This window comes from Neopelma chrysocephalum, unplaced genomic scaffold (genome assembly GCF_003984885.1).
Source record: "Neopelma chrysocephalum unplaced genomic scaffold, ASM398488v2 Primary Assembly neopelma1_138, whole genome shotgun sequence".
Classification (NCBI taxonomy): Eukaryota; Metazoa; Chordata; class Aves; order Passeriformes; family Pipridae; genus Neopelma; species Neopelma chrysocephalum.
This window is the reverse complement of record NW_020897800.1, coordinates 390,687-418,173: the sequence shown is the minus strand read 5'-3', so window position 1 is coordinate 418,173 and position 27,487 is coordinate 390,687. Positions and strand designations below refer to the sequence as shown.

The following is a 27,487-nucleotide window of genomic DNA, read 5'->3' as shown; positions in this document are numbered from 1 at the left end:
GCAGGTGCTCCAACAATCAGTGGGATCGAGAAGCCCTGGCTGGCTGTTACTATTAATGCCTGTAATAAAAATGCACCAGGGAGCTGCACACCCTGGGCTCCGTTATGGGCCGGCAGCTCCCGCTCCGGGACATCCCAGGGGAGGTTGGGAGCAGTGGCTGCAGGCAGGACCCCAGCTCTGAGGGAGGCACTGAATGCTTCACCTGCACGGGGCTGTACCTGCAGCATTCCTGTGCATTCCCTGTGGGGAATGAGGGACACTGGGCTGGGCTTGGTCCTGTGTGTTTTCTGCTCTTTTCTGAAGTGTTTCTCACCACTTCAGACCCTTCCCCACGACTGTTTTTGGTAGCAAAGAGCTTCATGACTGTAAAGCTCTGCAGCACCTTCTCCTTCAGAGCCTCCACAGTAATTACTGGGGCAGTGAATGTCAGGGACCAGGGGCAGAGGGATTCAGGTACTTGTGTGGTTTTTGTCTGATAACTGGTAACACCTCTTATCTTCTCAGTCCTACCTCTTGTGCATTCTGGGATGGCAGTTGTCCCTGTGATCCATGTCTTACCTACTCTGTGATTTGCATGTGGCTGTTCAACACTGAGTTATGTCACAGTTTCTGTTACTAAACAGAATGTTTTATAAACACTTTGATTTTAACTCCAACGTTTGGGATGGTGTTGGTGAACAGAGCAAGCTAATTGCAGACAAAAGCTCAGGTCCCTCTCCTGACGTACAATCCTTTTATACTTCCATTTTTTCAGACTCCACATCTACAAAGCAGTCATGCTTCCTCTGGAAGCTCAACCATGGGGTAGTTTGGGTGATGGAAGCAGCTTTTTGTGGTTCCTACTCTCATGAGAGTGTTTTGAAAACAGGAGAGTTACAGGGCAGGTACTTTCAAAGTGAAGATTAAAGTCTGATGCAGCTGCCTTAGTGATAAGGACTCAAAGAACCATGGAATATCCTGAGTTGGAAGGGACCCACAAGGACCATCAAGTCCAACTCCTGGCCCTGCCCAGGATAACCCCAAAGATCCCACCATGTGCCTGAGAGCATTGCCCTTTCTTTGGAAGCTGCAAACCCCAATGAGGTCTCCCCTCAGTCTCCCCCAGGCTGACCAACCCACTCTTGTTAAATGCCCATGAAGGACTGGCACCATTCCAGTGCAATGATGGTAATTCCCCAGAGTGTTTTCCTCTCCAAACCCACGAGCAGCTGGTTCACCTGGCTGTATGGTGAGCATCAAAGAAAGGCTGTCCAAAACCACCAGCTTTCAACAGACCTGTTTTATTGTGTCGTGAAAGACTGCACCTCAAACCAGGTGCAGGGAGTATCAAACAGCGTGTTTTACCCCAAACATCCGGCCCCAGGCGCTGCCAAGGCCCGGCGTGGGGGTTCCCACTCAAACTGAAAAGCAGCAGCAACTCAGGCTTCCGTCTGCATTGAACAGCTGGTAAGAAACAAGGTAACCCAGGGGGCAGCTTCCCGAGAGACTGGCAAACAGAAAAGAACCAGGAGAGCATCTAGTGTGTGCTGGGGGCGGCGTGGCGGGGGGGAATCAGCTGGCAGCTTTGTCGCTCTCCCCGTTCTCAATCAGTTTCCTTTTCTTCTCATCCGTTTTCCTCTTGAAGATGTGGTCTCTGTAGAACTGGAGTTCTTTGATGCTTTCCCTGATGTCATCGAGTGCTCTGAAAGAGAATTAAGGTTTCAAGGCACCTGTGTGCACCTCCAGCTACACCTGGATCCCAACACCCCTGAAAACTTCCAGGCTGCAGGAAACCAAACTGATGTGCATGGATGGTGCACCCATCAGACTCTCACCTCCCCATTTGCAGCTCTCCAATTTTAGTCTCTGTGACCAACTCTGCCTCAAAACAAGGGCAGATAAACCCCTGTTAAGTGACTGAAGGTTCTCTGGATTTTAATAATCCCTTTCCCTACACTATCCAGGCTTCAGACAGGAGGATACAAATGTCTGACAGGGAGCAGAAGCACACAGCCTCCACCTGCATCAGACTCAGGATACTGAAACAGGGAGCCCCCTATCCTGCTCCAGAAGAGCCTGGTTCCAGAGCCCTGCTGTGTCAGGAGGGCACAGGAGCACAAAGCTCACCTGTGAGAAGCTGCCTTCTTTGGTGCAAACTCATATTCCTCTGGATACCAGCGCCTGCAAGTGGAAAAATTAAAAAGGAAACTGGGATTCAAAACCATGTCTGCTGGCTGCTGCAGGTTTGTTACACGTGGTGAAAGGATTTTGGTTCCACTGACACCCAGAGAAGCCACAGGTCTGCAGGTCCCCCTGCTATGAACTGCAGAGCCCCAGCACCACGAACAGGCACCCCCAGGGTGTCCTTCGAACCACTTAACTGGGGGAACACTCACCTGCAAAGTTCCTTGACAGTGCTCACATCAACGATCCTGTAATGAAGGTGCCTCATGAACTGCGGCATGTATTTGTCAAGGAATTTCTTATCTGCATGAACAGAGTTACCTACAAAGACACAAAACAAGATGTTTCTTCAAAGACGCTACAGAGCGACATGGAAACGAGCGGCAGGATGAGCGAGCTGGGAGAGATCACAGGGGAGGAAAAGCCATTCACAAGCAGCTCATTTATCCCATTTTCTAGTAAATATGATTGTAAAGGTTTGTCAGATTTTCATTGCAGGATCACACGGGGTTTAAATACTAATACCTCTAGTAATTCCTCTGTTACTACTCCCACAATTTCTGTCACACAGATAAATATCAAAGGATCGTGCGAACATCGGGTTTTCTGCCAAGTGAAAGTGGCCATTGGTATTAATTTCACTCAGCACCCATCCCAAGACTGTATCTGAACATTCTGAACACAGTTACAGGTAGCAGGACACCTGGAAAATCCATATTTGGCCTTTGGCTGGATGCCCAGTGAGGAAAAGGTGCAGCACAGAACACGAGCACATCCCCACCACATGCGTGGGCAGGTGTTTGCATCCAGCTGGGAGTGCAGGAGGGATGAAGCTGCTGTTGGTAAGAAAGAAGATGCTTCACCTGCGAGAGGACAGAGCCCCGGGGGTGTCTGCTGCCGCACGAAGGACAGGAACTCGTACTCTGCTTGCTGCAATGAGATTTTACTCTCCTTCACAGCCTTGGTAAGGCCAGACTGCAAAAGAGAGCCAAGTCATAAATCAGAAACACCCTGCCACAGACACTGTCAGGAACGCTCCAGTTCTCAAGTAAATGTTTAACTCTACAGCAAAAGGTCAATCCTTTGAGTGCTGTTTGTTCCCCAGGTAATTCCTGAACTGTGTTTCCGTTCTCTGGGACACCCCCAGCCTCAATTCTCCCCAGGAACCTCCTGCTTGGCAAGTAAAACCAAGGCAGGTATGTAGTCCTGGCAGCACTGACCTTCCTGTGAGGGTTGGGGCTTTTTCTTTTATTTCTTTGCTGCACTTTCTTGGGGCTCTTCTCAATTACTGAGACATGAGGCCTCATTTATCCACCTGCCCATCTGTGACCCAGGAGAGCATTACATCCCTTTACATCCCTGTTTCAGGAGAGGCACTCACCTCCCCAGCAGAGAGCAGCAGGTATCAGTGAACACAAGCAACCAGGATCCTGCCTTAAGTGTTTATCAAGATTCCTATAAATCAGAAAAATCCCTCCCTTCTTTTTTTTTCAATAGTTAAATGTCAAATCCTCTCCAAGTGTTCTCAGTGATTTATTTCCATCTGGCTACACTATATATTTCCATGACTGTGCTGCAAAAATCTACTTGACAGATCCAAGTGGTGGTTAAAAAATTCATTATGTGGCTGCATTTTCATCTATATCCTAATTGCTTCTCTTCTCTTAGTCAATTAAAAATAAGTAGCTCCTCAGGAGCAACGAGGACACGTGTTACCAGCTCCAATTCACTCCCAAGCTGAAGCTGAGCTGGAATCCTCAACTGGAGCAGGGAAAAGCACCCATCACAGTAAATTAATATTCATTTTCCAAACTCCTGCTAATCCTTCCCACAGAGAGTGAGATGCCGAAGGGGGGAGAAAGCAGGGATATGGGTGTCTTGAAACTTCAGCCCTTAATTGAAAACTAACTCGAATTTCAATTCATTCATCAGGGATTGGAAAATCCATTTGCTCTCTTGCTGCTGGCAAGGAGGAACCTTTCTTTGGTGGCCCAAAGAACTAAAAATAATCTCTTGCTGCAAAAGTGATGCTTTCAGCAAAAAAATGCACGAGGTTCCCAGTGCTGAGGGGACAGGCAAAAATAACAGCCCAGTGTTTACAGGCCTGTTTAATCCCACATATACTTAAATCTGCATGCAGAAATCTGCATTTTATCAGCTCTGGACTGTTCTGCACTGATCCTGCACCTGTTCTTACTTGGGCCTTCAAGCCTCACCTTCCCCTTCTCATCTGGAATTAGTCTTTGAATTATTTTATGTAAGACGGAAGAGGATTCACCAGGAGGAGCTGTTGGAGGAACCCACCCAACCCACCCTACACCAGGGCTCCCGCAGAGGCAGGACAAGGGATCAGCTCCACAAGAGGACTGGGGAGCCAAACCCCAACTCCCAACCTCACAATGGGAGGAGGAGGCTGAGGCCACACCCTGGGGGACGGGAGCCAGCGGCACATCCCTGGGCAACAGATCCCCTTCCGGGCTCCTCCTGCCTGCTCCAGCCCTCTCAGGGCTGCTGGGTGGTGCTGATGCTTCCTGAGCTCAAGGAAGTAGCTTCCAGCGCTATTCCAACTTATTAAAAACCAGGCTGCAAAGCACAGGCTGCTCTAGGCAAGCTGGAAGATGAAGGCTAAAGATGAAGGCACAATTCCTGAGTGCAGCTTGCTCTGTGCCAAGATCGCTTGTGAGACCTTTGGCAAAATGTTTGCCTCGGCTCCCTGCTACAAAATAAGGATGACACTGTCTCCCGTCCTCCATCCCTCTGACTTGCCAACTGCTCAGCACAGGAGTTGTCCCTGCTAAGGCGGCCGTGCTGCAGCTGATCGCTCTGAATTACACGTCATTCTCATCTGGCAAAGGCAGAGAAGGGTTTTTACCTTCCCGTGATGCTCCTTGCACCACTCGGACATGCTCTCCAGCAGCTCGTCGGGCTGGTTGATAATCAGGTTCGGGCCCTGGAAAAAAAACACGGGGAAAAAAAGGTAATGGAAAGAAAGTTTAGAAGCGACTAAAAGTTTAGTCCCAAGCACAGGCAGAGCACGGCGCAGTTTCGGCCCCGAGACACGAAGTGCAGCGTGACGCAGGTCCCGTCCCCGCGGCCCCGGTGCGGAGCGAAGGGATGGGGATCCCCCGCTGCCCGCCCCGGGCTTTGTTCCCGCAGCCCCGGGAAGCGGCGCGGGGCCCGGCGGGCCCGTCCCGCCCCTCACCTCGGCCAGCACGTTGAGGTCGCAGTCGGTGATCAGACACGCCATCTCCAGGATCTGGTCCTTCTCCACGTCCAGGCCCGTCATCTGCCACGGGGCGAGCGGCCGCGTCAGCGCGCCCGGGGGGCCCGCGCCCCCCTTCCCCGCCCTGCCCGCGCCCCCCGCCGCCCCGCGCCTCCGCCCCGCACCTCCAGGTCCACCCAGACCATGCGCTGCCCCATGTCACCGCCGGCCATGGCCGCCGCCCGCCGCCGGCCCCGCCACAGCCGCCCGGCGCAGCTCCGCAGGCGGCCCAGGCCGGCGCGGCCGCCGCCCAGCATCGCCGCCGGACTACAGCTCCCGGCGGCCCCCGCGCCGCCGCCCGCGCTCCCCCAGCTGGGGCGCGCCGCGGAGGCTGCTGGGAGATGTAGTCCCGAGGTGGCGCGTGCAGCCCGGCGCGCTCCTCCCCGCCCCGAAGGAGGGGGTTCACCCGCCGGCTTTCCCCTGGGAGACTTTAATGCTCTTCTCCAAGGCAATATTGGAATATTCAAAGGCAACATGAGGCAATTGGTTCAAATTGAAAGAGTCGGTTTAGACGAGATATTGGCAAAAAGTTCTTTACTGTGAGGGTGAGGCACTGGAACAGGCTGCACAGGGATGTGGTGGATGCCTCAGCCCTGGAGGTGTTCAATGCCAAGTTGGCTGGGGCTTGGGCCAGCCTGGGCTAGTAGAAGGTGTCCTTGCCCATGGCAGTGGGTTGGAATGAGATGAGCTTTAAGGTTCCTTTCAACCCAGACCATTCTGTGATTCTGATTCTGTATCAAAAATGCCATGAGGAATATTGCAGACACCAGGAAGCATCTGTCCCACCTCTATTCTGCTTAAAAGGCTGGACCTGCCCATCTGACAAAGACAGCCTCCTCCCCTCCAAAAGCACCCACAGCCACGGTTTCTCCAAAACTCCATCACGGCGCTTTTCTTTTCCCCGTGAAGAGCCCTGAGATGTGAGTTAACACATTTAAAACTGACACCAGAGTTTGGCAGGACGGGGCTGCTGGTATTTTTACAAACACTAAAAGGTGACTTCACTGGGGGTTTTTTTGTGGGGAAGGCGTTTTTATACATGTACTCAGTAAGAAACGGGTCGCGTTTGCTTTGCGCTCAGAGTCCATCAGTGCCGCGACGGGTGCCACTTGGCCTCCCTGTAGCTGTCCCTGCGGTGGTCGTAGTCGTGGCTCCAGCCGTCCCGGTGCCTGTCGTCGTAGGGCTCGTCCCGGCCGCCCCGGTAGTGGTGCTCGGCGTCGTGGCCCCTCTCGTCGAAGCCGTAGTCGTCCCGCTTGCCGCGGCCGTAGTCGGGGCCAAAGCGCTCGCGGCCGAAGTGGCGGCTGTCCGGCGGGTAGGGGTGGGCGCCCAGCCGGCCCTTGCGCAGCGCCGGCCCCTCGGGGCGCCGCGGCAAAGGGGAGCCCGGTGGCGGGGCGTGGAAGCCGTGGGGGTAGGCGGGAGGGGCGAAGCCGGGCTGCTCGTACTTGCTGCCGAACGGGGGCTGCTGCCGCGCCATGCTGTTCATCTGGGAGGGGGAGAGGGGAAAGGGAGGGTGGGTTTGGTGCTTGAAGGGGCAGAGAAACACCTAAACCCTGTGCTGGCCTCCAGATCACACTGTAAATACCCGGAGAATGGGACGGGTTGATGGGCAAGCAAGACTGAACGGGAATTTACGGAACAGCCATTGCCCACTGCTTCACCCACAGCTGAGCTCCCACAGCTCAGAGCCCTCCTGACTGACACCCTGGATACCAGGAGCCTCAGATCTTCTGGAATTGTCCTTTTGAGGCTCCAAAAGAATATTCCCACAACCTCTCACAATCACGACAGGAAACAAGGACTCCAAGAAGGGGAAGCAGCTCCACCCCATGCTGCCCGTGTGCCATGGACATACCACCGCTTGTCTCTGCAGGCTCGGCGGGAACCCCACGGCGGCTGTGCCCTCAGTAATCCTCTCGTATCTGCAGGGAAAACAGAGCAGGGATTCCAGCATTAAATACACAACTGCTGCAGTCCAAGGGGCATCTGCATCCCGTCCGTGTTCCTCCCTAGGGAAGACAGACCACGGTGCCCCGGGGAAGAGAAGCTGGAGCCAACAAGCCATGGAATGCCGCTCTCCACTCCAAGCTCCTGTGTTGGTGGGATTCGTACCTGCTGCAGTTGGAGGCTGGACGTGGCATTCCAGGAGGGATGGTACCAGGAGCTCCAAGCGGGGAACAGGATAGACTGGTGTCCTGGGCTGCATGACTGCTCCCTGGGGAGACACAAACGTTTCAGGAGACCCACAAACACCAGTGAGAGGAACTCAGGTGTGAAGGACACCAACAGCTTTCAAGAGCTTCATTTGCTCTCGAGTTTTGTAAGGAATCTGCGAAAGCACATAGGCCCAGGCTCCAAAACAATTCCCACCAGGAAAGGGCAGTGATATTGCGACCACGTGCCTCATTTAACCACCACCAGATGTGACTTTTAGTGTTTGTGTGATAATTTAGAACAGATCTCAAGGGTACAGAAGGAATAATCAATAACAACCCAAAGAGAAGGCTCAGCCAAGGGGGTTACACCAGCCATGAGGGACAGACGGTCCCTGGTGGAAGCACCGGGACAGGAGCGTGAGGTGAGCAGAGCAGGGAGGTGAGGGGCCCCTGGGTGAGAGGCACCTGAATGTGCCCAATGAAACACGAATCCATTGGAGGCTAGGGAGCAGCTGACGACAGTTCACTTTCCCTCCAGGAAAAGGGTGATTTGCCCCTCCAGGGGTACCTGATCGGAACTGGATGCGCATGGGCCGCCCGTACAGCTTGATCCCGTTGAGCAGCTGCAGCCCGTACGGCACCGACTCCTCGTGCTTGAAATTGACGAAGGCGAACTGCTTGGGTCGTCCGTCCCGGTCCTTCGGGATCTTCACGGTGATCACGGGCCCCGCCTGGCACCGGGACCGAAGGCGTTAAACAGACACCGGGGGGGAAGGGACCGCCGCGCCGCCGAACCATGTCCCGCGGCGGCCGCCGTAGCCACCCCCCCTACCCCCCCCCCGCCCGCTGTGGCGGCGGAGGCCTCCTCGCCCCGCCCGCGCCCTCCCCTGCGCACCCAGCTCGGGGCCCGGGCGGTACCTGGTGGAAGAGCTCGAAGATGAGCTCCTCGGTGACCTTGGGGTCCAGGTTGCCCACGAAGAGCGTCCGGTTCGCCTCGGCCGCCGCCGCCCCCATGGCCGCGCCCGGGGCCTGCCGAGCGCGCGCTCTCCGGCGACCGCTCTCCGCGTGCGCGGTGGCGACGGCGTGACGTCACTGAGCGGGCGACAGCGTGGCGTCACTGCGCGACCGCGCTTGCGCGCTCGGCCCTTCCGAGGCGCGGGGCGGGGAACGGGGCCGGGAATGGGAATTGGGAAAGGGAAGGGAACGGGGCCGCCGCCTCGGGGGCGGAATCCCGGCGGGACGGCCACGCTCCTCCCCGGGGGACACGGGATGTGCGGAGTCCCGCCCCGCTGCCCCGCGCCCTCCCGGGCCTCGGGAATTAACTGATAACCTGTAATCAACTAACAACCGGCAATAAACCCCGTTTATCGCGAGGGAATCGTGGATGTGTCGCGTGTCCCGGTGTCGCGACAGCACCTGCGTCCAGGCGGTGACACCGCGCGGCTGGTGCCGGGCGTTCCCCCTTTCCCTGTTATTCCTCTTGAGAAACCGAGGGGGTCGGAACCAGCGGGTTAAAACCCGGGGCGCGGGTTAAAAACCCCCAAACGGGCTGTTTGGAGACCGGGAAGCCGCGGAGGCCCTGAATCCCGGGAGAGCTGCGGTGGTACACTGGGGGTCCCCTCCCGGGGCTCCCGACCCCTCTCTCCCTCCGAGCCCAGCTGCTCCCGTGGCTGGATCCTGTCGGAGCGCCCTTCCCGGCGACTTCACTTCTCCAAGGACTTTGGAAAGCGGCTCCCCTGCCCCTGCCGTTGAAATCTCCCCAGCCACTGTAATCCCCTGGGAATCCCAGAAGATGCGGGATGTAAAATGGGCGTTTTCCATCTGGAGGAATTTCGAGAGGGGGCAGTTGAGCCTTCATTTCTCATTAGGTCCCAGCACAGCTCTGCTTTCCCCGTTAATTGGGTGCCGTTCATTCTCTCCACCCCATTACTCGCCACCGCACCTAGAATTTATATCCATTTGGATTAATCGCGTCCGCCTGGTTAAATCACAAACAGCCACTCGTTCAGAAAGGGAGTTATTACCTCGCTTTGCCAGGACTTCCACTTTGCCTTAATTTCCCTGGAGCCTCGTTTGCCTTGCTGTGCCTTCTTTCCCCTCCCTGGCTCCCCTGGGCTCGGCTGGGAGTGTGTGACGCTCGTGTGCCATCAGGGCTCGTTCCACGTGCAGGTCCTGCCGGGCTCAGGCCTTGCTCAGGGAACAGGAACCACTTCAGGTGCTTCACAGACTCACTTTTGGAATTCTATTGAGCTTTTTGTGTCGCTGTTTTGTGCCCTTTTTGCTCTTTGAAGGAGCAAAGTGGAAAACTAGAAACATTTTTGATTTGGGGGGGAAACCCCATTTTAGCTGTCTTGTTTTCACTCTTAAAGTGCAGGCCCTCAGGAATACTGGGAGATTTCAACCAATTTCACTTGCTAATTTCAACTTTAAAAAAGGCTCTTGGTGGTTTACTTTTTTGGGGGGGGTTGTTTGCTTTTTTGTATATTTATATAATTATGGCTTTCTTCCTTACTTCCCTTGCCTGGTGCAGGTACCCAGGACAATGTGTTCACGCAAAGTCATAGAATCATGGGATGGTTTGTGTTGGAAGGGACCTTCAGCAACAAATCTTAACCTTTTACCCAAAAAAAGACCCTCTTGAGAATTGAGGCGTGTTGAGTACGCAAATATTAGTGATTATTACATGTGGCTGGGCTCGAGTATCTGTGTGATGAACCTCTGGTGTGTCACAGGTCTTAAACCGTGGGGGACAACTGTGTCTGGCCTGTGGTGCTGCGGGCAAAAGAGGTGTCCTGGGGACAGCAATCCCTCTGCCCTGCTCCCGGTGCCAGTGCCCGGCAGGTACCACTCGCCGGGGCTGCAGCACTGGGTCAAACAACTCTTTTTTACAGGTGTGCTGAAAGGATCAGCACGTGCCCTTGGCTCTGCTGGGGGCTGGGTGGGTGCAGGGCCTGCTGCTGCCCTCCACAGAGTCCTTTCCCCCCAGAGCTTCTCGGTGCGAGCCTGCAGGACTTGCCCACTAACGGTTCTGGGTGGGGACACGTTCACTGCCTTTGTGGCCAAACGTTTTTCCCGTAGGAGCGGGTTTTGCTCTCCAAAAAGCACATCACAGCTGAGAGAGGGAAGCCTCTCAGAAGCTCTGTGCTGGCTTGGAAGGATGGCAGGGAAGGGACTGGGACACCATTCCTGTCCCTGGGCCGGGAGGAGCCAGCATGGTTACCTCAGGCCTGGGCTGCTGGAGTACCACGTGTGCCACACAAATCCATGGTTAGAGTGCTCAGGAGTTTACTTGGTGCCAGGTAAAGGGCTGGGTTTCACCAGCAGGACTTTTTGAGCCCATGCTCGTGGCTGTTCTCCCCCTGTGCCCTCACCCTACAGGGAGGGATGCCTGCGTGCCACCAGGCCCAGCGTTCCCCGGCAGTCCATGCGCTCCTCACTCAGGTACGGCTGTGCCTCGCTGAACGTCACCTCAAAGCCAGCAGCCTCCACAGCCGCCTCCACCTCGTGTTTCTCCAGGCGGAGGCACGAGAAAACCTGCCTGTTGAAGGCGTAGTAGGTCTGCCCGAGGACGGTCACCAGCACCAGGTGCCCCCCCGGCCTCACGAGGGTCCCGATGTTCCTCAGGGCGCTGCGGAAGGTGGGCAGGTCCTTGCAGGCGCCCTCCAGGCACAGGGTGGAGACGATGCAGTCGGCTGGTGGCAGGGACACAGCGCCCGTGGGGTTGGCTTGGGTCACGTCGCACTTCAGAACCTGCTTCACCTTCTTCCTCACTTTCTCCTGTTTCTCAGCCCACTTCTCCCTGGCAAGGAAATCCACCAAAAAGTAGAGGAAGGTTCTGTGGTTATTTAACTTCTGTGCCTGTGGCTCCATGGCCACTGTGGCTGGACACCAGCCTCACCTGTCCCCTTCCAGCTCACAGACATATTTCACCACCGGCACCCAGTCAAAGGCTCCTTCTTCATTCCTCAGCCACCTCTCCAGCTCCCGGCGGTTCTGGTCGGTGTAGTCCAGGGCAATAATCTCCTGGAAGTGCTCACAAGCAGACAGAAGCTGGTAGATGGTGGGGCCACAGCCGACATCTATCAGGGTGCCACCTCTCAGCTCGTCTGGTGCAGAGTCAGGGCAAAACCATCCCAGTGAGGATGGAGCCTCCCCCAGGGCAGAGACATCCCAGAGCCCCTCAGACCGTGCTCACACTAACCCAAAAATGTGACCCCGAGTGCCACAGACCCACGGCACAGCCCCCGTGGCTCTCTGGCCACAGTCCAGCCCAGACACAAGTCCTGCAGCAGGTCCAGAGCCTGTGGCAGGAGCAGTGCCAGCTCCTGGGGCAGAGGCACTGACCCCACACCCTCCTACCCCAGCTGGGTTTGATGGTGTTCCCAGAAACAGGCACAGCTCCAGCTGCAATTCCCTGTATGCACAGACACACGCATGCAGGCAGAGGGATATTTTTAACAGAGCAGGAGTGTGTCAGTGCATCACAGGGTTTGCTCCATGTTGGGGCTCCAAACACCTCGGGAGTGCTCACCTAAGGAGAACATTTTGTGCAGGCTCTTCAAGTTTTGCGTCAGAAACACGTTTGCCCCGTCCCGGCCGTCACTCATGCTGTAATATTCTTTCAGATATGCCTGAGGGTCGAAACTCTGCTGGTAAAAATCCGCCTCCGTGAAGATCGCTGGTGCTTCCATCCTGCCGAGAGCCAGCTCTGCTCCCTGCTCCGCCCATGCCACGTTGCATGGCCCCTGTTTTACTCTGAGTTTGTTTGTCCTTCCTGTGTGATTTGCTCCAGGTTCCGGCTGGACATGTTTGTCTGCAGGACTTACACTTGCTCCCCAGTTTCTGCTGAGCCTTTTCCATAATAACTCACTACTGAGACTTCCCCAGCAGCCCCCCAGCCTGCACGAGTGACCACAATTAATGGCAATTCCTGGGATTACAGAGCACATCTCTGGCTTCACAGTGACTAGAGGAGTGCAGTGTGAGGTGGTGTCGCTGGCAGTCACTGCCTGGCAGCCCTGTAAGCTCTATCCCACACTGCTGCTTCCTGAGAACCGATGGAATCCGTGTGTTCAGTGACATGGCACAGGGCATTAAGGCCATTAGATGTCCTGGCAGAGGACAGCTGGAGTCTCTCCTGCAGGAAGGAAGGATCTATCCCTGCCCATCCATGAGAGGCACCTGCCAAAATTTCCGCTCCATTTCCATAATTCTGTTGCTTTCAATTGTTTCAGGTTTTCCTTGGAAAACTGCAATTTCACCTCTGAGCACCAGAAACCAGAATCTTCCCGGCCTCGGTGCCCGGGTTTTGCCTCCTTAGCTGGCTCCGAACCCTGTCCCATGCCCATGGGGTCACAGCAGCCCCCAGGAGCCCCTCGTCCTCCCTCCCCAGCAGCACGGAGGGCACACGGCGGTGACACCTCCTTCACCTCCTTCGCCACACAGAGGCAGCAGAGCCCCGCGCTTCTCGTGCCGGCGGGTCCCTGCGGCAGCTCGTCCGCTTCTCACTCGCCCAGCGGGAGCCGAAATGATCAAACAGTTTTAGGCTCATTACCGACTCCGAATCTATATAATTGGCCTTTGCTTTTTTAAAGATCCGTCATTAGGAGTGACGGTGGAGGAGCCGCCGCATCATCGTCAAACTTCCAAGTGCGACTGCGGATCCCGAGGTGCGTTTGCTTCACAAACCCCCCCTCGCTGTGCGCGGCCAGACCCGCCGCTGCCGAACCTTCTGCTGCGGATGTGAGGCGTAAAAAGGACGTCAGCTGGAGAGATGAACACAGTGAAGAGGTTTTCTTCTGACAGCAAAGCCAACAACCAGCCCTCCCTGCTACTGCAGCGCTGAGACACGGGGCTAAAACGGTCTCCAAAGCCCCACAAGAGCCCCGTCAGCCAGGCAAGCTGACCCTGGGACATCTGCCAGCACAGGGCTTATGTTCCAGTCCTTAGAGACTGGTTTTGCTCACTGAGTGACATGATTTGGGGATAAAGTACAAACTGTCTGCACCCAGAGGTCTTGGGGTATTTCTGAGCAGGGGTAGCAGAGCATCCTGGGGCTGGCAAGCCTTGTCCTCACCGCCAGCCTGGCACTGCCTGCTCCTGGGAATTGTAGACTAATAGAATAGCCTGGGTTGGAAGGGACCTTAAAGATCATCTCATTCCAACCTCACCTGCCATGGGCAGGGACACCTTCCACTAGCTCAGGTTGCTCTGAGCCCTGTCCAACCTGCCTTTGAACACTCCCAGGGATGAAACAGCCACAGCTTCTCTGGGCAACCTGTGCCAGGGCCTCCTCACCCTCACAGGGAAGAATTTCTTCCTAATATCTAATCTAAACCTACTGTCTATCAATGTGAAACCATTCCCCCTTGTCCTGTGACTCCAGGCCCCTGTAAACAGTCTCTCTCTATGCAGGCTCCTTTCAGGCACTGGAAGGCTGCAATTAGGGTCAGCCCAAAGAGCCACCCCCGAGCTGGTGCAGCCCCCCAGACAGCTCTGCTGCTCCACGCTGGGCTCCAGGCATCCAAGTTCCATTTTCCCCCCTACTCTCATTTCAATCAAAGTGTGTGATTAGGGCTGTGAGAGCTCCATTGTCATCTCCACCTAAGTGCTGCTCTGATGGATGGAAACAGCATCTCAATGTTTACACCGAGGAACACATCGCTCTGCTTGCCTGGATAATGCACAGAATCTGCCATTGCAGGGAGGGGAAATCACACACAAAAAAGAGCAGCCCCGGCAGAAGGCTGGGGAGGGAGGAGGGGAGCCTTCCCAGCTGGAACAGCACCAGGTCATCAGCTTAGGGAGGAGCACCTCGGCCTCATCCCCTCACCTGGGCGGCATCTGGGAGGTTATAAAGGGCAGGGGAGGTTGGGGGGGCTGGTTTGGCACTTGGAGTGCCTAAGGGCATTGTGGTTTAGGCTCTGTGTGGTCTCTGCCACCAGCACAGCTCCTGTTGGTGTCCCAGAGCCAGTTTGGGAGCAGCCAGCTTGCACCCTGAGCACTGGGTAAGCCCCAGGCTCAACCCAGGACCTGGGCATGAGCCTCAGCAGCCCCAGGGCTGGCCCTGGGCTCGGCAGTGGCAGCACTGAAGCCCCCCAGCCTGCAGCACCCCGAGACCCTTCCTGCCCTCCTGCTGCCTCCCTGTCCCAGGAGAGAGGTAAGCTGGGGTGCTGGGGAGGGCACGTGTTTCTGAGGGTGGGACTGAAGCATCTTTGCCTCTGTTTCACGTGGTTTTACTGGACTGAGCTCCAGCTGCTCCTCTCCTTCGTGTTTGCAGTACATGTAAAGAAAGCACAAAAAGCAAATATCCAGTCTCGGATACTTATTGGGGAAGGGAGAAATGGTTCTTTTGTTGGAATCACTGGTTATTTGAAAAAAAGGTGGTGACAACTGTGCTCCTGAAGGATAAAGTGCACGTATTTTCCAAAGTGCAACAGCTGCTCAGGGACTTTTTGTGAACTCCACAGCTTTCTGTCATGAGCATTATTGGGCCTGTAAGGTTGGGTCCATGTGCAGAGGGACGCTGGGCTGGGGAGACGGTGTGGCAGGGATATGGATCCCTTAGGGGCAGCACTGGGTGCTGATCCTTTTGGGAGGTTTGGTTCAAAGTGTGTGGGCTGGTTGTTTTGGTTGTTGCAGAAAACATTTTGAGTTTTTCCGTGTATTTCTGTATTGAGCTTCGAGGTTTCTGTCAGGGTCGGGAGACTCCACCCGCTGCTGTGCCCTTCCCTCTGCCCCCTTTCTACCCGGGGTAGGTGCTTGTCTGAGTCTCGGTTGCACGGGCATAGATGTGATCTTAGTTTAACAACTCGTAACTAACACCCGGGTCTCTCCCCGCGCCTCTCCCTCCCCGGAGACTCTGCCCGCAGAGGGGAGCAGGAGCAGCCGGGACCAGGAACAAAAGGTGCCTCTTCCTCCGCGTGGTGCAGAGGATCCCGAACAAAGGTTCCCGTTCCCTGCACTCCTCTCCCTGCCTCTCGCTCTTCGATGGGGATTTAAGCCGTTCTTTTCCTGGTTTGAATTTTTCTGGGCTGCAACAAGAAAGTAGCAATTAACTGTTATAAGGCTGTTTTACAGTTCTGTGCAAACCCTTTCCATCCACTCTGCTTTAAATGGGTACATCTTTTATTCCTGGTTTTCGAGAGTGTAAAACTTTACAGCGTTTTCTGCAAACCTTCATACTTTGCTTTGCAGTTTATTGCTCCCTCTGTGGATATATCTCACTCATAAATACGGCTTCCAGCTCCAAGTACTTGACTCGGAGCCGCAGTGCCTCGGAGAGGTTCCATTAATGGGACTTTGCCTAGAAATCGTGGTGTGATTCATCCCAAACCTCTGTCTTTCCTCCACCCAACAGTGCAGAGCTCTGCAGAAGCGCTGTGGCAGCAGCAGGGTGCTCAGCCAGGTTATTCCTGCCCCTGCAGCAGGTACTTATGGCTTTGGGAGATGTGGAAAGTGGCTCTGGAAAGCTCGGTGAGCTGGGGTGGCTTCAGGCACCACTGTAGTGGAGCCTGGGAGCAAAGGCTGCCTTAGATGGAGAGTTTCCTCTCTTCTAGGGATTGTTTACAGGTTATTCATAAAAAACTCTTTATTTTCCTATGATTAGCAAGGAATCTCCCTGCTTTCCATGTGCTATGAGGGACAAATAGAGAGGCTGAACGTTGAGGTTCCTGTAGGTTTAGGTCTGATGTGGATGTGCTGTCTGTGACCACCCTGTAGCTTTTATTTCCATGGGAACACTAAGAGCTACTGCCTGGGTTCTTTTTGGAAAGTTGTGGAGATGTTCTGTGCTTGACATGGGCTCAGGTGTCCAAAAATGGAGGCAGACAGGTGGAGGCAGAGTGGGGTTCTGCACAGTGCTGGTCCTGCCAGGGGCTCTGGGAAGGGGACGGGGCACTCAGCACCCAGGCAGGGGTGGTGCCCAAGGGGAGGAGTGGGGGGACTGGTCCCTGCTGCAGACCCCAGCCAGCTGCTGCTTTTCCAGGACTGTCATGACACAAAGGATTCAGAAAGGTGTGGGATATTAAGTGCAGCTTTCAGAGCCCCACGTGCTATGTGGTAATTTTCTTGCATTACAGCAGTGATGGCTTTGAAACCTCCCTCCTCCCGTCCCTTTTAACAAAACACGAGGTGTTTCCCAGGGAGCGTTCAGGGCCCGTTTGGTTGGTGTCCAGGGCAGTGGTGATTGCAGCGTTTGGGTTAATGGAGCAGTGCTGGTGTACACACAACCTCTGTGGAAAGGATGGCACAGGGTGGGGGCTGCTGTCAATTGGCACCGCGTGTGCCACCAACAGCGAGGTGCCTTGTGCCACCCCTTTGAGCGTCCCACAACTGTACTAAAGCTGCTTTTCCAGGAAGGAATAAGGTCTCTTTAACAAGGCATTGGTTGTCTGTGTCCATCCCCAGAGCCAGGCTGGGTGCTCCCCACAGCCCCCCTGGCAGCAGGAGGGGAGCAGGGCGGGCACACGTTGGCAGCGCCGCGTTAGCGGATGGTTTATGGGACCATTTGCCGGTGCCGGTACCTGGAGCCGAGGCTCCAAATGTCAGAGCTGGGCGAGGGAACAGGTGGGCTCTGTGTGTCTCCAGGGCCCCGCTAATTCACAGGCAATAAATTAATGATGGGAACGGGGACAAAGTCCTATTCTGGGTGCAGGTGACTGAGCAATTCCCTTCTGGCAGGCGGAGGGAGGGAACCTGCCACTGTCAGCCTGCCTTTGATTGTGTTGTCTGAGCCAGCCTTAAAGTTAGCCTGTGCTGGCACCAGCTTTGCTCCTGCTCAGGGCTTTGGAAGCGGTGGCAAGTCTTGCTTGAAATAACGAGCCCCTCTGCTAATTACCTGAGGCTGCCTCTTTGCACTGCAGGCCGTCGCTTACATCATCCCCATAGAGGAACCAGAGGTTTCCTTCAATCCGAGAGAGACAGGAGATGTTCAGAGCTAATGACATCAGCCCTGTCAGGAAAGGGTGTAAAGCCATTTGCACACCCACGCAGACCTGGCCCCTGGTGCCCAGCATGGGACAGGAGGAGACCCTGACAGGGAGCAAGGTCCTCCTCATCCCCCTCCCAGCATCCGCTTTTGTCCCACCTGCCTCCAGGAAGGAGAGCTGGTGCTGTGCTGGAGGGAAGGTGCAGGTGAGGGGTGCTTTGGTAGGGAACAGGGCCAAAAATAGTGGGAAAAAGGAAAAGTACAGGAGTTGGCACCATATTGACCAAGCTGCATAACAAACTGTCATTTCCCACAGACCTCCTATCAGCACGTTTTCAGTTTTGCCTGTGCCATCTTTATAGAGTTCCCGAGCAATGATGACCTGGGAGTGGGTGGGAGGGCAGTGGGGCTGATGTGAACTGTGCCAGTGGGAGGCAGGGAGCACTGGGCTCTCTCCAGCTCTCCTCTAGGAAGCACTCTGACCTCAGGGAAACGCTGCTGCACTCCCCAAAATGTGGAGGATGGCTCCAAGCAGTGCTGAGAGTGTGTGCAGCCTCTTAGGGTTGGAAAAGAGCTTCTTTGGAGATCCTTGGCTTCTCACCCTTGGGAGTGGGTGAGGAGTGAGATCAAGGGAGGGACCCCAGCATGGAAGAGCTTGGGACTTAGCAGTTTCCTGTCAACTTGAGGGAGAAGGTGGTGGGAAATGCCCCATGGGCCTGATCCCAGAGCCAGGAACCCCTTCCTGTGCAGGGGTTCCCTCCAAAACAGGGACAAGGTGGATGTCAGCCTTGGAGGATTTGGTTAGAGTGTCTGGAGGGGTTGGATTGTTCAGGAGCCACACTGGGCACTGCTGGCAAACCTCCTTGTCCTGCAGAAGCACAGGAGACACGAGGCTTCCTGGGAGCAGGCGGCTGTGCCCCGGCCCGACGAGCCCTCGCAGATGGCGGGGAGATAAACGACGCCATCTCCGTCCTGTAGTGGCTCGGTTGTAATTCCTGAAAGACATTTATTGGAGGCAGCCTTCTCTTTTTCAGGGCTGTGACTCCTCGGGCAGGGGGAATTGCGATAGGGAAGGTGGAAAGCACAACCCGGCGTTACTGATGAGAGCGGTGCCCAAACCCCCATCCATTCCTCTCCTCCAATTTTCTCCTCTGACAATTTATAGGTTAGTTTGATGCTTGAATAGCTGAGTCTCTCTAGTAATATGTATTCTCCGTAAGTATTCCCCGCTGTGGCATATCCTAAGAGAACTCCATCAAATAATTATCTTCCCTTTTATTTATTCACAGTCTTTTCACTCGATCTGCATCACGATAAAATATTCCAATGGCTTCCTCTTAGCACCGAGCCTTCCCTGGATTGTAAAGTGTATTTATGTACAGTATTAAATCCGCCCTGCGCCGCTCTTTATCTCACTGCTCTCCCCGTTCGATGCTGCACTGCCCTGGCCACCTCCTGCCTTGACTCCCCGGGTCCCCATGGCACACACTGAGCCTGTGCCACCTGCACGAACCCCGGGAGAGAGAGGTCTGCAGGCAGCCAAGGATCCGGCTGCAGCTGGTGCGAGGGGCTGGAGAGGGGCAGCCCCACCAGGGAACCTTCCTGCCTCCCTCGCTGGTGCTTCCAGCCGGGATGTGGCTGCCTGGCAGAGCCGAGCTCCTGCCGGCAGGGGAAGGACGTGACTGCAGGGCGGCCAAGCACAATCAGAGCAGGGAAGAAACCAATAACCTCCTTTCCCTCCTCCCGAGGGGCTGGAGGAGCAGTGCTGCTCTTCTCGAAGGACTCTGCAGGTCTCCCTGTGCAGCTGGCAGTGGATGGGCTCTGGGGAAGGATGACCCTAGAAGGGGGTACCAGGCAGGGGCAGCTTTTCATACAGGAAGAGGGGATTTCAAGGAGTGATGTGCAGAGTCTGAGCGAGGGTTTCCAATGGTGGTGAGCATTTGGGAGCAGCCCTTGGAGGAGGTGTGGGCTGCAGCATGGCTGTCACTCGTGGCAGGGGACATCCCTTCTGCACGGGGCAGTAGATCTGTGTTTGTAACAGAGAGCTGCGGGTCTTCCAAAATAGCACTACTGACACCAGCATATCCTGTGGATTGTGACGTGCTGCACAGCAGCCTGATGGAGTATTTGGTGTCCTGCATCCCTGCTTGCAGCTTTAAAAGGCCCCGTGCAGGAGCAGCAGCTCCAGCCCAGGATGCACAGGTGGTACCTCGGTGTCTCTGCAGGCACAAGTCATCCAAGGGCATTCTGGGCTGAAGGGGCTCTCGTTGTCACATTCACAGTCTGTAGCAGTGCCAAGGATTCTGTTAGGCCAGAAGAGCTCTCCACTCTCCAAGGCCGAGGGAGTCAAAGCAAGTTTCACTTTGTTTTTAAGTTTTCTCCCATGGCTGTGCCCACAGGAACATTCCCTGGGAGCTGCAAGGCAGCACCAGCACTTTCTGCTGCACTGGGTCACTGTGATGTGGGAGCAGCAGTTATTAGGTTGGTCATGGAGAGAAATAGTGGTGACAGTTCATAATTGTGGCTTTTCTACCCTGCTTTGCCCACTGCCAGCTTGGCTGGTAGGTGGAGAGGCTGGGGAAGGGTCGTTTCCCAGAAGAAGGAGATGCCAGGAGAGAGGATCAATCACAGTGAGGATGATCACGATGCTCCCACTCACTTGGTTCCAGTAGCTCTCAGAGTGGCATCCCCTCAACTTCTGGAGAGCCAAGTTCCCCAGCAAGGGTTAACTGAGTGTATAAAATTGATTGCGATTTTAGTAATTCAGTATAATCACAGTCTACCAGCAGGTTGCTTTTCCAGCAGGAGGGTTTGGAATTATTTTCTGGAGTTTGCAATATAGAACTTAAATTAAGCCTCAGAAGTCAGAGGAGCTCTGCTGCATCTCTAATGTGGTGCTAAATTCTCAGCAGCACATTCCCTGTATTAAAGCCTTTGCTGGCAATTAGGTTCATTAACTATCACAATACCTTATTTATTACTCGGCATGCCATATGGTTTCCCAGCTAAAGAATGGCACCCGTTCTAGCACAGACCATTTGGCATCATAAAAATGTTAACAAATAATGTTATGGCTCTCAAGGGCAAAAGGGCTCGCTGGGCTGCAGGTCTGCACGGCAGGAGAGAATATGAAAACATTTTTCTTCTATGGCAAAATAAAGAATTCCTCGAGACAGAAGTATTCAAAGAATATCCCGCTCGCATCACGCAAATGGGAGTTTTATACATGCCCATAATGGTTCTGTCAATATTTGCAGCAGGCAGCGTGCTCACTCATCTCCTTTCCTTCCCCCGGCTCCCTCCGAGCACGGATGGTGTGGAAGCACTGACAGGAAGGACACACCTCCATCTAATCGTGCCATGTTTATGCCTCTTGATTTTTATTTCTTCTGATGGCACTGGCTCTCTGGTATCTGCAGCTCCTGGGGACAGCATTAATTATCCAGGACCGTCCTTTATTACCATCCAAACTTCATCCCTGCAGAAGCAGCACTGGGCACTGCACTGAGGCATCCAGTGCACCGGTGAGTGAGCACGGCATCGATTCCTACTGCAGGAGAGTGGGTGTATAAATATATATATGTGTGTGGGTGTAAGGGCTGAAGCTGCACCAGTGGAAACAGCTAATTGGGAGCCCAATGATGGAACACAAAGTGAGGCGGTCTGACTCTGAAAAGGGGAAAATCCCAGCTGCAGTTAGTTTAGTGCTTTTCGGAGGAGATCAGGACCTGTTACAGCCCAGGGTGCGACTGTTACACAGGGTGCACTGCACTTGGTTCCTATTTTCAGCAGGATTAGGATTATGAGAGCAAGGGACAGCATTTCAGGTCACAGCGACTTGGGTTGTCTCCTCCTGGGTACTGTGTGGCCAACACATAAGGAAAAGGTACTTCTCCATTCCTGCTCTGTGAGTGGATTCCCCTGGAATAAACATGTCCAAAGGAGGATTCTGGCAAAGTGTAACTTAGAGTAGTACTGAAAGCACAGATTAAACCAGAATTTGTGATCCTGTTATAGTATCCCATGACTATCTTTGAATTTCCAGAAATGGGTCAGAAAGCTGGGTTTGAGGCACAAGCAATGCTGCTGCTGAGTTTCCTGGGTGATGTTCACTTGATGCCTAGTTGAGGTGCCTTCCTGGATCCTGGTCCTTGCTGATTCCTGGGTCAGCTTTCTGATTTCAAAGACAATTCTTTCAGTGTGTGAACTGAGGCTCCTGCATGCAGGTGGGTCTGTGTCACTGTGGCAGCACGGTGCCAGCTCCCCAATTCCCCTGCCAACAGTCCAGTGGGTCAGGGCAGCCCCATGGCTTGGTGCCCTCCTGCTGAGAGCAGCCAGTGGCAAGGCTGGAGCAGCTTGGTGCCCCAGGATGTGGGGCAGGATGTCCTTGGATAACTGCCACGGCGATGGCCACTTCAAACATGCTTCAATGTACAGAACTGCTGCTCTTCCTGTGGGCAGTGACTGCAGCAGCTTCACCATGCTCTGCCCTGGCAGTGCCCACTCCAGAGCTGCCTGTGTCCTGCTGGAACTGCCCTTCCCAGGGAGGGATGTGACAAAGAGCTGTGTTGCTACAAAACTCACAGCTTTAATGCCAGCAAGGATTATTTCTCATCACCTCAGCTGAACTCTTGAGCAATCTGGGTGAAGTGTTCCACCTGCCAGTTCCCACAGCACTGCTTCAAGTTGGGAATTCAGCCATTTCTTTGGGAGCCCCCGTGTGTTGGTTTTTATTGCAGTGGATGGCACACAGCACCACAATGTAGGCAGAGCCCGGTCCTGGGAATGGCAGTGTTCCATGGGAGGATGAATGTGGTCCAAGATGAAGCTCTGTGCCCCCAGACAGTCACTGTAACATCCCCCTTCTGCTGGCCTCTGTGCCCCTCTCCAGAGGCTGCCAACTCCTCTTCCATCCATCACCTTTGGGTTTTCCTATTCCACGTCACCCTCCCTTCAGCTAATTACTTTTTTCATGAAAGTTGTAATTTGTTTTTTTTGCCCCTTTGGATCCCTTGAAGAGATGTTCCAAAATGTGCCCCCTCAAAAGCCTCTGGGTCTGGGGTATTTCCCTCCATCCCCCTTTGCTGCCTCCACACCCTGTCAGTCCCTTTGCACAGCCCCAAGGGCCCTTGGCCATCTAGTGATGACATACCCCAGTTCTGCAGGGAGCACGGTGATGCCAACTCTCCAACACTGAGCCTTTCATGGAGAACTCTGTGTGAGTGGAGAACTGTTTCCCAGATGACAGAGAGAGATGGAATTGGGGTCCATTTGTGGTTGTACTGGCATTTCCCAGCTGAAGGATGGAGCACCTAAGGCAGCAGAAGCAGTGGGAAAGAGGCACATGGGTGAGAAAGAGCAGGCTGGGTTCCAAAGGAAATTAATACCTGGAGAGGAGCTGGGTGCTGGTGAGAGCAGCTGCCCCCCAGTGACAGCCGTGTCACACGCTGGGCTGCCTCCCCCCGTTCGCATCCCCGGGGACACGTGGAGCCTCTGGCCCTGGGCAGACAGGTCTTATCCAGGAACAGCTTTGCAGGAGTGTTTACTTTCATTCCTGGGAGGCTGATCGAGCCGTTCCAGCCGGGAATGTGCCCTGGCCAAAGGTGGACCCTGCCAAGCTCCCTTCAGCATGAACACTGCGCTGTCCAAGGGCACCAGAGCCCCCTGCACAGCCGGAGTGTGAAGCCTGTGGGCATGGGACTCGTGGCAATAGATGTGTGTGCTGTGACTGAGCTGGAACATGACGATTTCTCCCGACCTTTGGGAAGGATTCATAAATTCTACCCTGAAAGGGCAGTTTGTGAGCTGCCTTGCTGCTCCAATGTTATCTGAGGCTTCGCTCACTGAGGAATCTGTGACCAGATAAGATACCGGGGGTTTATTGTATCTTCTGGCAATTATTAAGAAAATAGAATCAGTTAATATCTAACCTTGAACCTAGACCAAAACGTTTGGCCTCAGACTTCATTCTGCCTCTCTTGTACATTCTGGAGTTGTACATTTTAGAATGCTGTTAGGAATGATAGAAGAGATGAACAGGAATTTAATCTGAGCCTAAAATACCGTCATTATGCAGCTCAAGCGTCTCAGAAACGAGGTCTGTGCCATGTGTGATTCAGCCACTCGATCTTTTTGTCCCGGTGCAAGAAAGGGAAGGAGGAGGAGGAGGAGCCCCTTTGGCAGAAGTTTCCCCAGCTGTGAAGGCATTTTGTGTGAATATTTAATGCATAGATATGTTAAGAGCAGGGAAGGGAGGGGGGAAGAGGCTTCCACGAGTGTGGGCTTTTGTTTGCCCTGTCAGAAGCAGTAATGCGTTCTCTGTGCGCACACACAGAGTACATAAATACATATAAATATCCTCTCCCTTGGAAAGGGGAGCAGATGACTGTGCAGCTGGAAAAGGAACATGGAGCACTGCCCTTGCTAGAGAGGGAGGATGGATTTAGGGCTGAAGGTGTTTGTTGGGTGACTGGGGTCCAGGACGTGGCTCACTCCCTCCAGTAAATGAACTTGAGCATCGCGAGGGCACAGAAACCATCTGCTTCCAGTGGGACCAGGGATGCTGCTTGTGGTCCTGGATGACTTACTGGTTTTAACCCCCAAAGTCATTCCAGGCTCTTGCAAACAGTCCCATTAAAGGCAGGGAGAGGTATAAGCAATATGTTAATGATATGCTGATCTCGTGCTCAGAAAAGCATGTGATGGGTACTTAACTCTCCTGGAATTCTTGTTGGTGTCTGAACTTGGGCATGATCCTCCTGGGGAAAGAACAGCCCTGGGTGGTGGTGCAGCCCAGTGCCCACTCCTGGGGGACCAGCCAGCATGAATGGTGTCTGGCAGCACTGAAACCAGCTCTTTCCCCAGCACTGCATCCATCCTGAGGAGAGCCAAAACCAAAGGGAGGTGGAGGGAAAGCAGGATGAAACCGGGACAGAATTCCTCACTAGAGCAGCCCCTGTTTTGGGAGGCAGAGCAAGCCCCCGGCAGTGCTTTGCTGAGGCCCTGGTGTAGATTCTGCTCTATTTAAAGGATTTTTTTTCCTGGGATGAACTTTACCAAGCACGCGCCCAGCCTCCCCAGCACCATACAGTCAGGGCTGACATTTAAAGCCTCAGCACATCTCTTTCCTTGTCCCATGCAGGATGTCAAATATGCCAGGTTAAGAGAAGGGGGAAAGAGGAAAAATAGTTACACAGTAAATTAAACAAGGCCAACCCCTCTCCTGCTTATTAGGGCTTCAAAAGTTGCTACCTCTGGCTCGAGCTCTCTCAAATACATACAAAGGGTAACTCTAAAAATAGGTCCTGTGCTAATGGTTGGGTCACAGCCTGCTAGAAGGAGACGTTTTTATTTAATTGTGAGCCTGGCAGCGTGTTTCTGGGGGGAAGTACATAAACACAGCACTCAGAGCCTGGCTGTAAAGTTTGTGCTCCTTCGCTGAGTCACTGTGGCTAAATTCCCCTTTGTATGGGGGATTTAGGGGAGGAATGTGGGAAGGCTGGCCCAGGCTGCCGCCCTCCTGAGTCACTGCTCTGCTCATCCTCCAGCCCTGGCAGGCTCAGGGCCCTAAGCCACTAATTAGCCTCATTGTCTTAGGGCTGGAGCATCTGTAACCTGGCAAGGGGGGAGGATGGAGGGACACGCTCCTGGAAGCCTGTGAGCAGCACGTATCTCCTTGCACTCGTGTTTTGTGCGTCACAGCCCACCTCTCCACAATCCCAGTGTGATGCTGATCTGCTCCCTCCATGGGACAGCATCGATTCCGTCATCCCTACAAGTGAGCAGAGCTGTAACTCAGAGCAGTGCTTGAGAGCAGGAAGGATTTTAGTGCCCCCTCATTTGTTGTTCGGATGCTGTACCGTAAAGGAGCCTGCTTTAAAGAAAAAAAGGGACAAAGAGGGATTTTGGGGCTGGCGAGCTGCCGGTCGCTCCTGGGTGTCAGTGAGCAGCAGCTTCGTTTGGAGCTGCACGGATGTGCTCGGTGACACGCTGGCTGCTCGCTCACGTGGTGGTGACACGGTGCCTCTGTCGCGTGCTGGAGCGTGGCCGGGTGGGATCCTGCACACAGCCAGGGCCAGGAGGTTGGAGGGAAAAGGCAGGCGCCTGGGGAAGGGTGGACAAGGCTTCTGCAGCGTGACAGCCCACGTGTGTCCAGTCAGCTCTGCGTGAACTGTCGGGCCGTACATGTTCCCCTTTCCCACGACAGCGGGTGGCTCCTGTCCGGCCCCGTTGGGGCTGGTTACAGCTGACCTCCAGCAGCAACTTCCTTTGGGATCAATTGCAACGTGGGTAACCAGCGTCCCACCGCCCCACGCCGCAGCCCCCAACCCAGCTGCATCCTCGCCGTGACTCTCAGGTTCCCTTTGTGCAGCGCACGGGGGCACAAAGAGGGGCCTGTTCCCGGCCCCTCCGCTCCCCCGGGCCGCCACAATGCGCGCGGGTCTGGTGTCCGAACCTGGTGCTAATCAATGGGGTTTAGAGGAAGCTTAACGTGCCGTGGCTGCACGCTGAGCAGCCTTGCCGGGGCTTCCACCCTCCCCCTTGCAAACAGCTTTGTGCATTTAGGCTTTTTTTTTTTTTAAGTGAAGTCTAACACATTTAATCATCTTTTCATAAGCTGTCAGCTCGCCGTGCGCCAAAGCAGAGCAGCGCGCTCGGCCCCGGCTCCCGGCAAAGCCAACGCGCCCGGAGAAATCCTGGTCCAGGGAGCGTGTACATGAGGGCTCGGGAGCTGTGAACTTCCCTCAGGGTCTGTGGCGAGATCAAAAAGCGGTTTTTGAAAGTCATGGATTTTTGACTGAAGTTCAAACAGATCTCGTTTTGCACAGCATCCTTGCTCCCATGTTTTGTAATTCAGCTCTGCACCAGCAAGGCTGGAAAACTCCAAATACACCAACTGTTCCTGGAAAAATGTGCAAATAGCAGCATCAGAATGTGCCTGTCCCCCACTCTGTGCACAGCTGGTTCTCTGCAGCAGAGGGGAGAACAGGTCCAGGAGGCAGAGCTGGGGTGGGGGACAATCAAAGTCAGGGCCCAGCAAGCTGAAGAAGTGGGAGCCGTTCGTTGCGTCTCTTTCTGGGGTAGGGAATGGGGCGGGATGAGTCTTATGGCACTGGAGGAATGTGGGTAAGGGAAAAGGGCATTTGCCCAGGGAGAGGGGTAGGAGCACCTGTTTAGGGGTGATGGAGAGGAGCTGCTCCTCCTCCCTTCCAATTCACACACGGTAGGTGAGACCTTCTGGCTGAAGTTGTCTCCCACGTTTTTTTGTGGACTAAGCATCCTGAACAAAGGATTTCCTTTCTTATGTTGGAAACTGGTCTGTTTTCCTCTCCTCTCCATGCACCTAGACATGTCCTGGAGGAGCATCCTGATGCTGCTCTTGCTGTCATCCCTTGAAATACTTAGAGGCTGCTGCTTTGCCTGATCCATGCTCTGTGGAGCTTTTCTTCACGCAGGCCCAGGGTATTTCCACTGGGAAAGCAAACGTTTGTGTCTCCCTGTCCAAAATAACCGACGGGCTGGGGGTTAGAAGTGGATCCAGAGGGATCCCTTGGTTTCCTGGGAAGGATGTCCGTGCTTCACCTGGTCCTCACACGGGAAGCCCTTCCCGAGGAACCACCGACTCAGGGGTTTAATGCTGGAGGTTAATAATAATCGCACCAGGCAGCACATCATTGCCCCGTATCTGGTTGAGAGATTTACAAGTGAAACTCGTGGCAGAGGAAGAAATTGCCTCAATCACTCGGAGTAATGGCACATGGAGAGGCACTTGGGCGTGACTGCTACTTAACACGGAGCCCAGCTTGGCTTCATTTAGCTGCTGGTGCCTTTCTAATAAACACGTTACACTACAAGGTGGGGATTAAGAACAGAAAAGTAAATAAATTGGAAACTGATGGGGAGAGATGGGAGGGAAATGGAAGGTACCAGCAGGGAGCAACAAGGAATTGACTCCCATGCCAGGGCCCAGGGAAATGACCC

At 54.4% G+C, this 27,487-nt stretch overlaps 3 protein-coding genes across 5 annotated transcripts; all 3 read right to left on the bottom strand.

Annotated features, from left to right (window-relative positions):
* Nucleotides 1-1,264: 1,264 nt before the first annotated feature.
* REXO2 (RNA exonuclease 2) lies at nt 1,265-5,682 on the bottom strand. The gene is made up of 7 exons (XM_027699498.1): nt 5,551-5,682; nt 5,366-5,449; nt 5,036-5,113; nt 3,027-3,138; nt 2,376-2,484; nt 2,107-2,160; nt 1,265-1,681 (listed from the first exon to the last, which is right to left on the bottom strand). Exons 1-7 carry the CDS (start codon nt 5,680-5,682, stop codon nt 1,552-1,554), a joined length of 699 nt encoding a protein of 232 aa, XP_027555299.1. The 3' UTR covers nt 1,265-1,551.
* A 262-nt stretch (nt 5,683-5,944) lies between these two features.
* On the bottom strand, nt 5,945-8,642 carry RBM7 (RNA binding motif protein 7). Its single transcript, XM_027699558.1, has 5 exons — nt 8,497-8,642; nt 8,147-8,309; nt 7,535-7,637; nt 7,278-7,344; nt 5,945-6,908 (listed from the first exon to the last, which is right to left on the bottom strand). Exons 1-5 carry the CDS (start codon nt 8,590-8,592, stop codon nt 6,513-6,515), a joined length of 825 nt encoding a protein of 274 aa, XP_027555359.1. The 5' UTR covers nt 8,593-8,642; the 3' UTR covers nt 5,945-6,512.
* Nucleotides 8,643-8,786: 144 nt separating this feature from the next.
* Nucleotides 8,787-12,338, bottom strand: NNMT (nicotinamide N-methyltransferase). 3 transcript variants are annotated; one of them, XR_003536832.1, is made up of 5 exons: nt 12,110-12,338; nt 11,477-11,684; nt 11,021-11,377; nt 9,603-9,769; nt 8,789-9,520 (listed from the first exon to the last, which is right to left on the bottom strand). XR_003536832.1 is itself a non-coding variant. In XM_027699513.1 (4 exons), the coding sequence occupies exons 1-4, from the start codon at nt 12,267-12,269 to the stop codon at nt 9,760-9,762; spliced, it is 735 nt and encodes a 244-aa protein (XP_027555314.1). In that variant the 5' UTR covers nt 12,270-12,338; the 3' UTR covers nt 8,787-9,759. The 3 variants fall into 3 exon arrangements, 2 of the variants coding, with proteins under 2 accessions (XP_027555314.1, XP_027555312.1); XM_027699513.1 differs by having other exon boundaries at nt 8,787-9,769; XM_027699511.1 differs by lacking the exons at nt 8,789-9,520; nt 9,603-9,769 and having other exon boundaries at nt 10,842-11,377.
* Nucleotides 12,339-27,487: the final 15,149 nt, after the last annotated feature.

Excerpts from the sequence above, each read along its gene's own strand:
- RBM7 (XM_027699558.1), bottom strand. The coding sequence starts at position 8,592 with ATGGGGGCGGCGGCGGCCGAGGCGAACCGGACGCTCTTCGTGGGCAAC. Across the intron at positions 8,310-8,496 it reads TCTTCGAGCTCTTCCACCAG|GCGGGGCCCGTGATCACCGT; the intron begins GTACCGCCCGGG and ends TCCCGGTGCCAG. Across the intron at positions 7,345-7,534 it reads CCAGCCTCCAACTGCAGCAG|ATACGAGAGGATTACTGAGG; the intron begins GTACGAATCCCA and ends TTTTCCCTGCAG.
- NNMT (XM_027699511.1), bottom strand. The coding sequence starts at position 12,269 with ATGGAAGCACCAGCGATCTTCACGGAGGCGGATTTTTACCAGCAGAGT. Across the intron at positions 11,685-12,109 it reads GCACAAAATGTTCTCCTTAG|ACGAGCTGAGAGGTGGCACC; the intron begins GTGAGCACTCCC and ends ACTCTGCACCAG. Across the intron at positions 11,378-11,476 it reads TGTGAGCTGGAAGGGGACAG|GGAGAAGTGGGCTGAGAAAC; the intron begins GTGAGGCTGGTG and ends TTTCCTTGCCAG.
- REXO2 (XM_027699498.1), bottom strand. The coding sequence starts at position 5,682 with ATGCTGGGCGGCGGCCGCGCCGGCCTGGGCCGCCTGCGGAGCTGCGCC. Across the intron at positions 5,450-5,550 it reads TGGTCTGGGTGGACCTGGAG|ATGACGGGCCTGGACGTGGA; the intron begins GTGCGGGGCGGA and ends GCCCCGTGGCAG. Across the intron at positions 2,161-2,375 it reads ACTGTCAAGGAACTTTGCAG|GCGCTGGTATCCAGAGGAAT; the intron begins GTGAGTGTTCCC and ends TTCCACTTGCAG.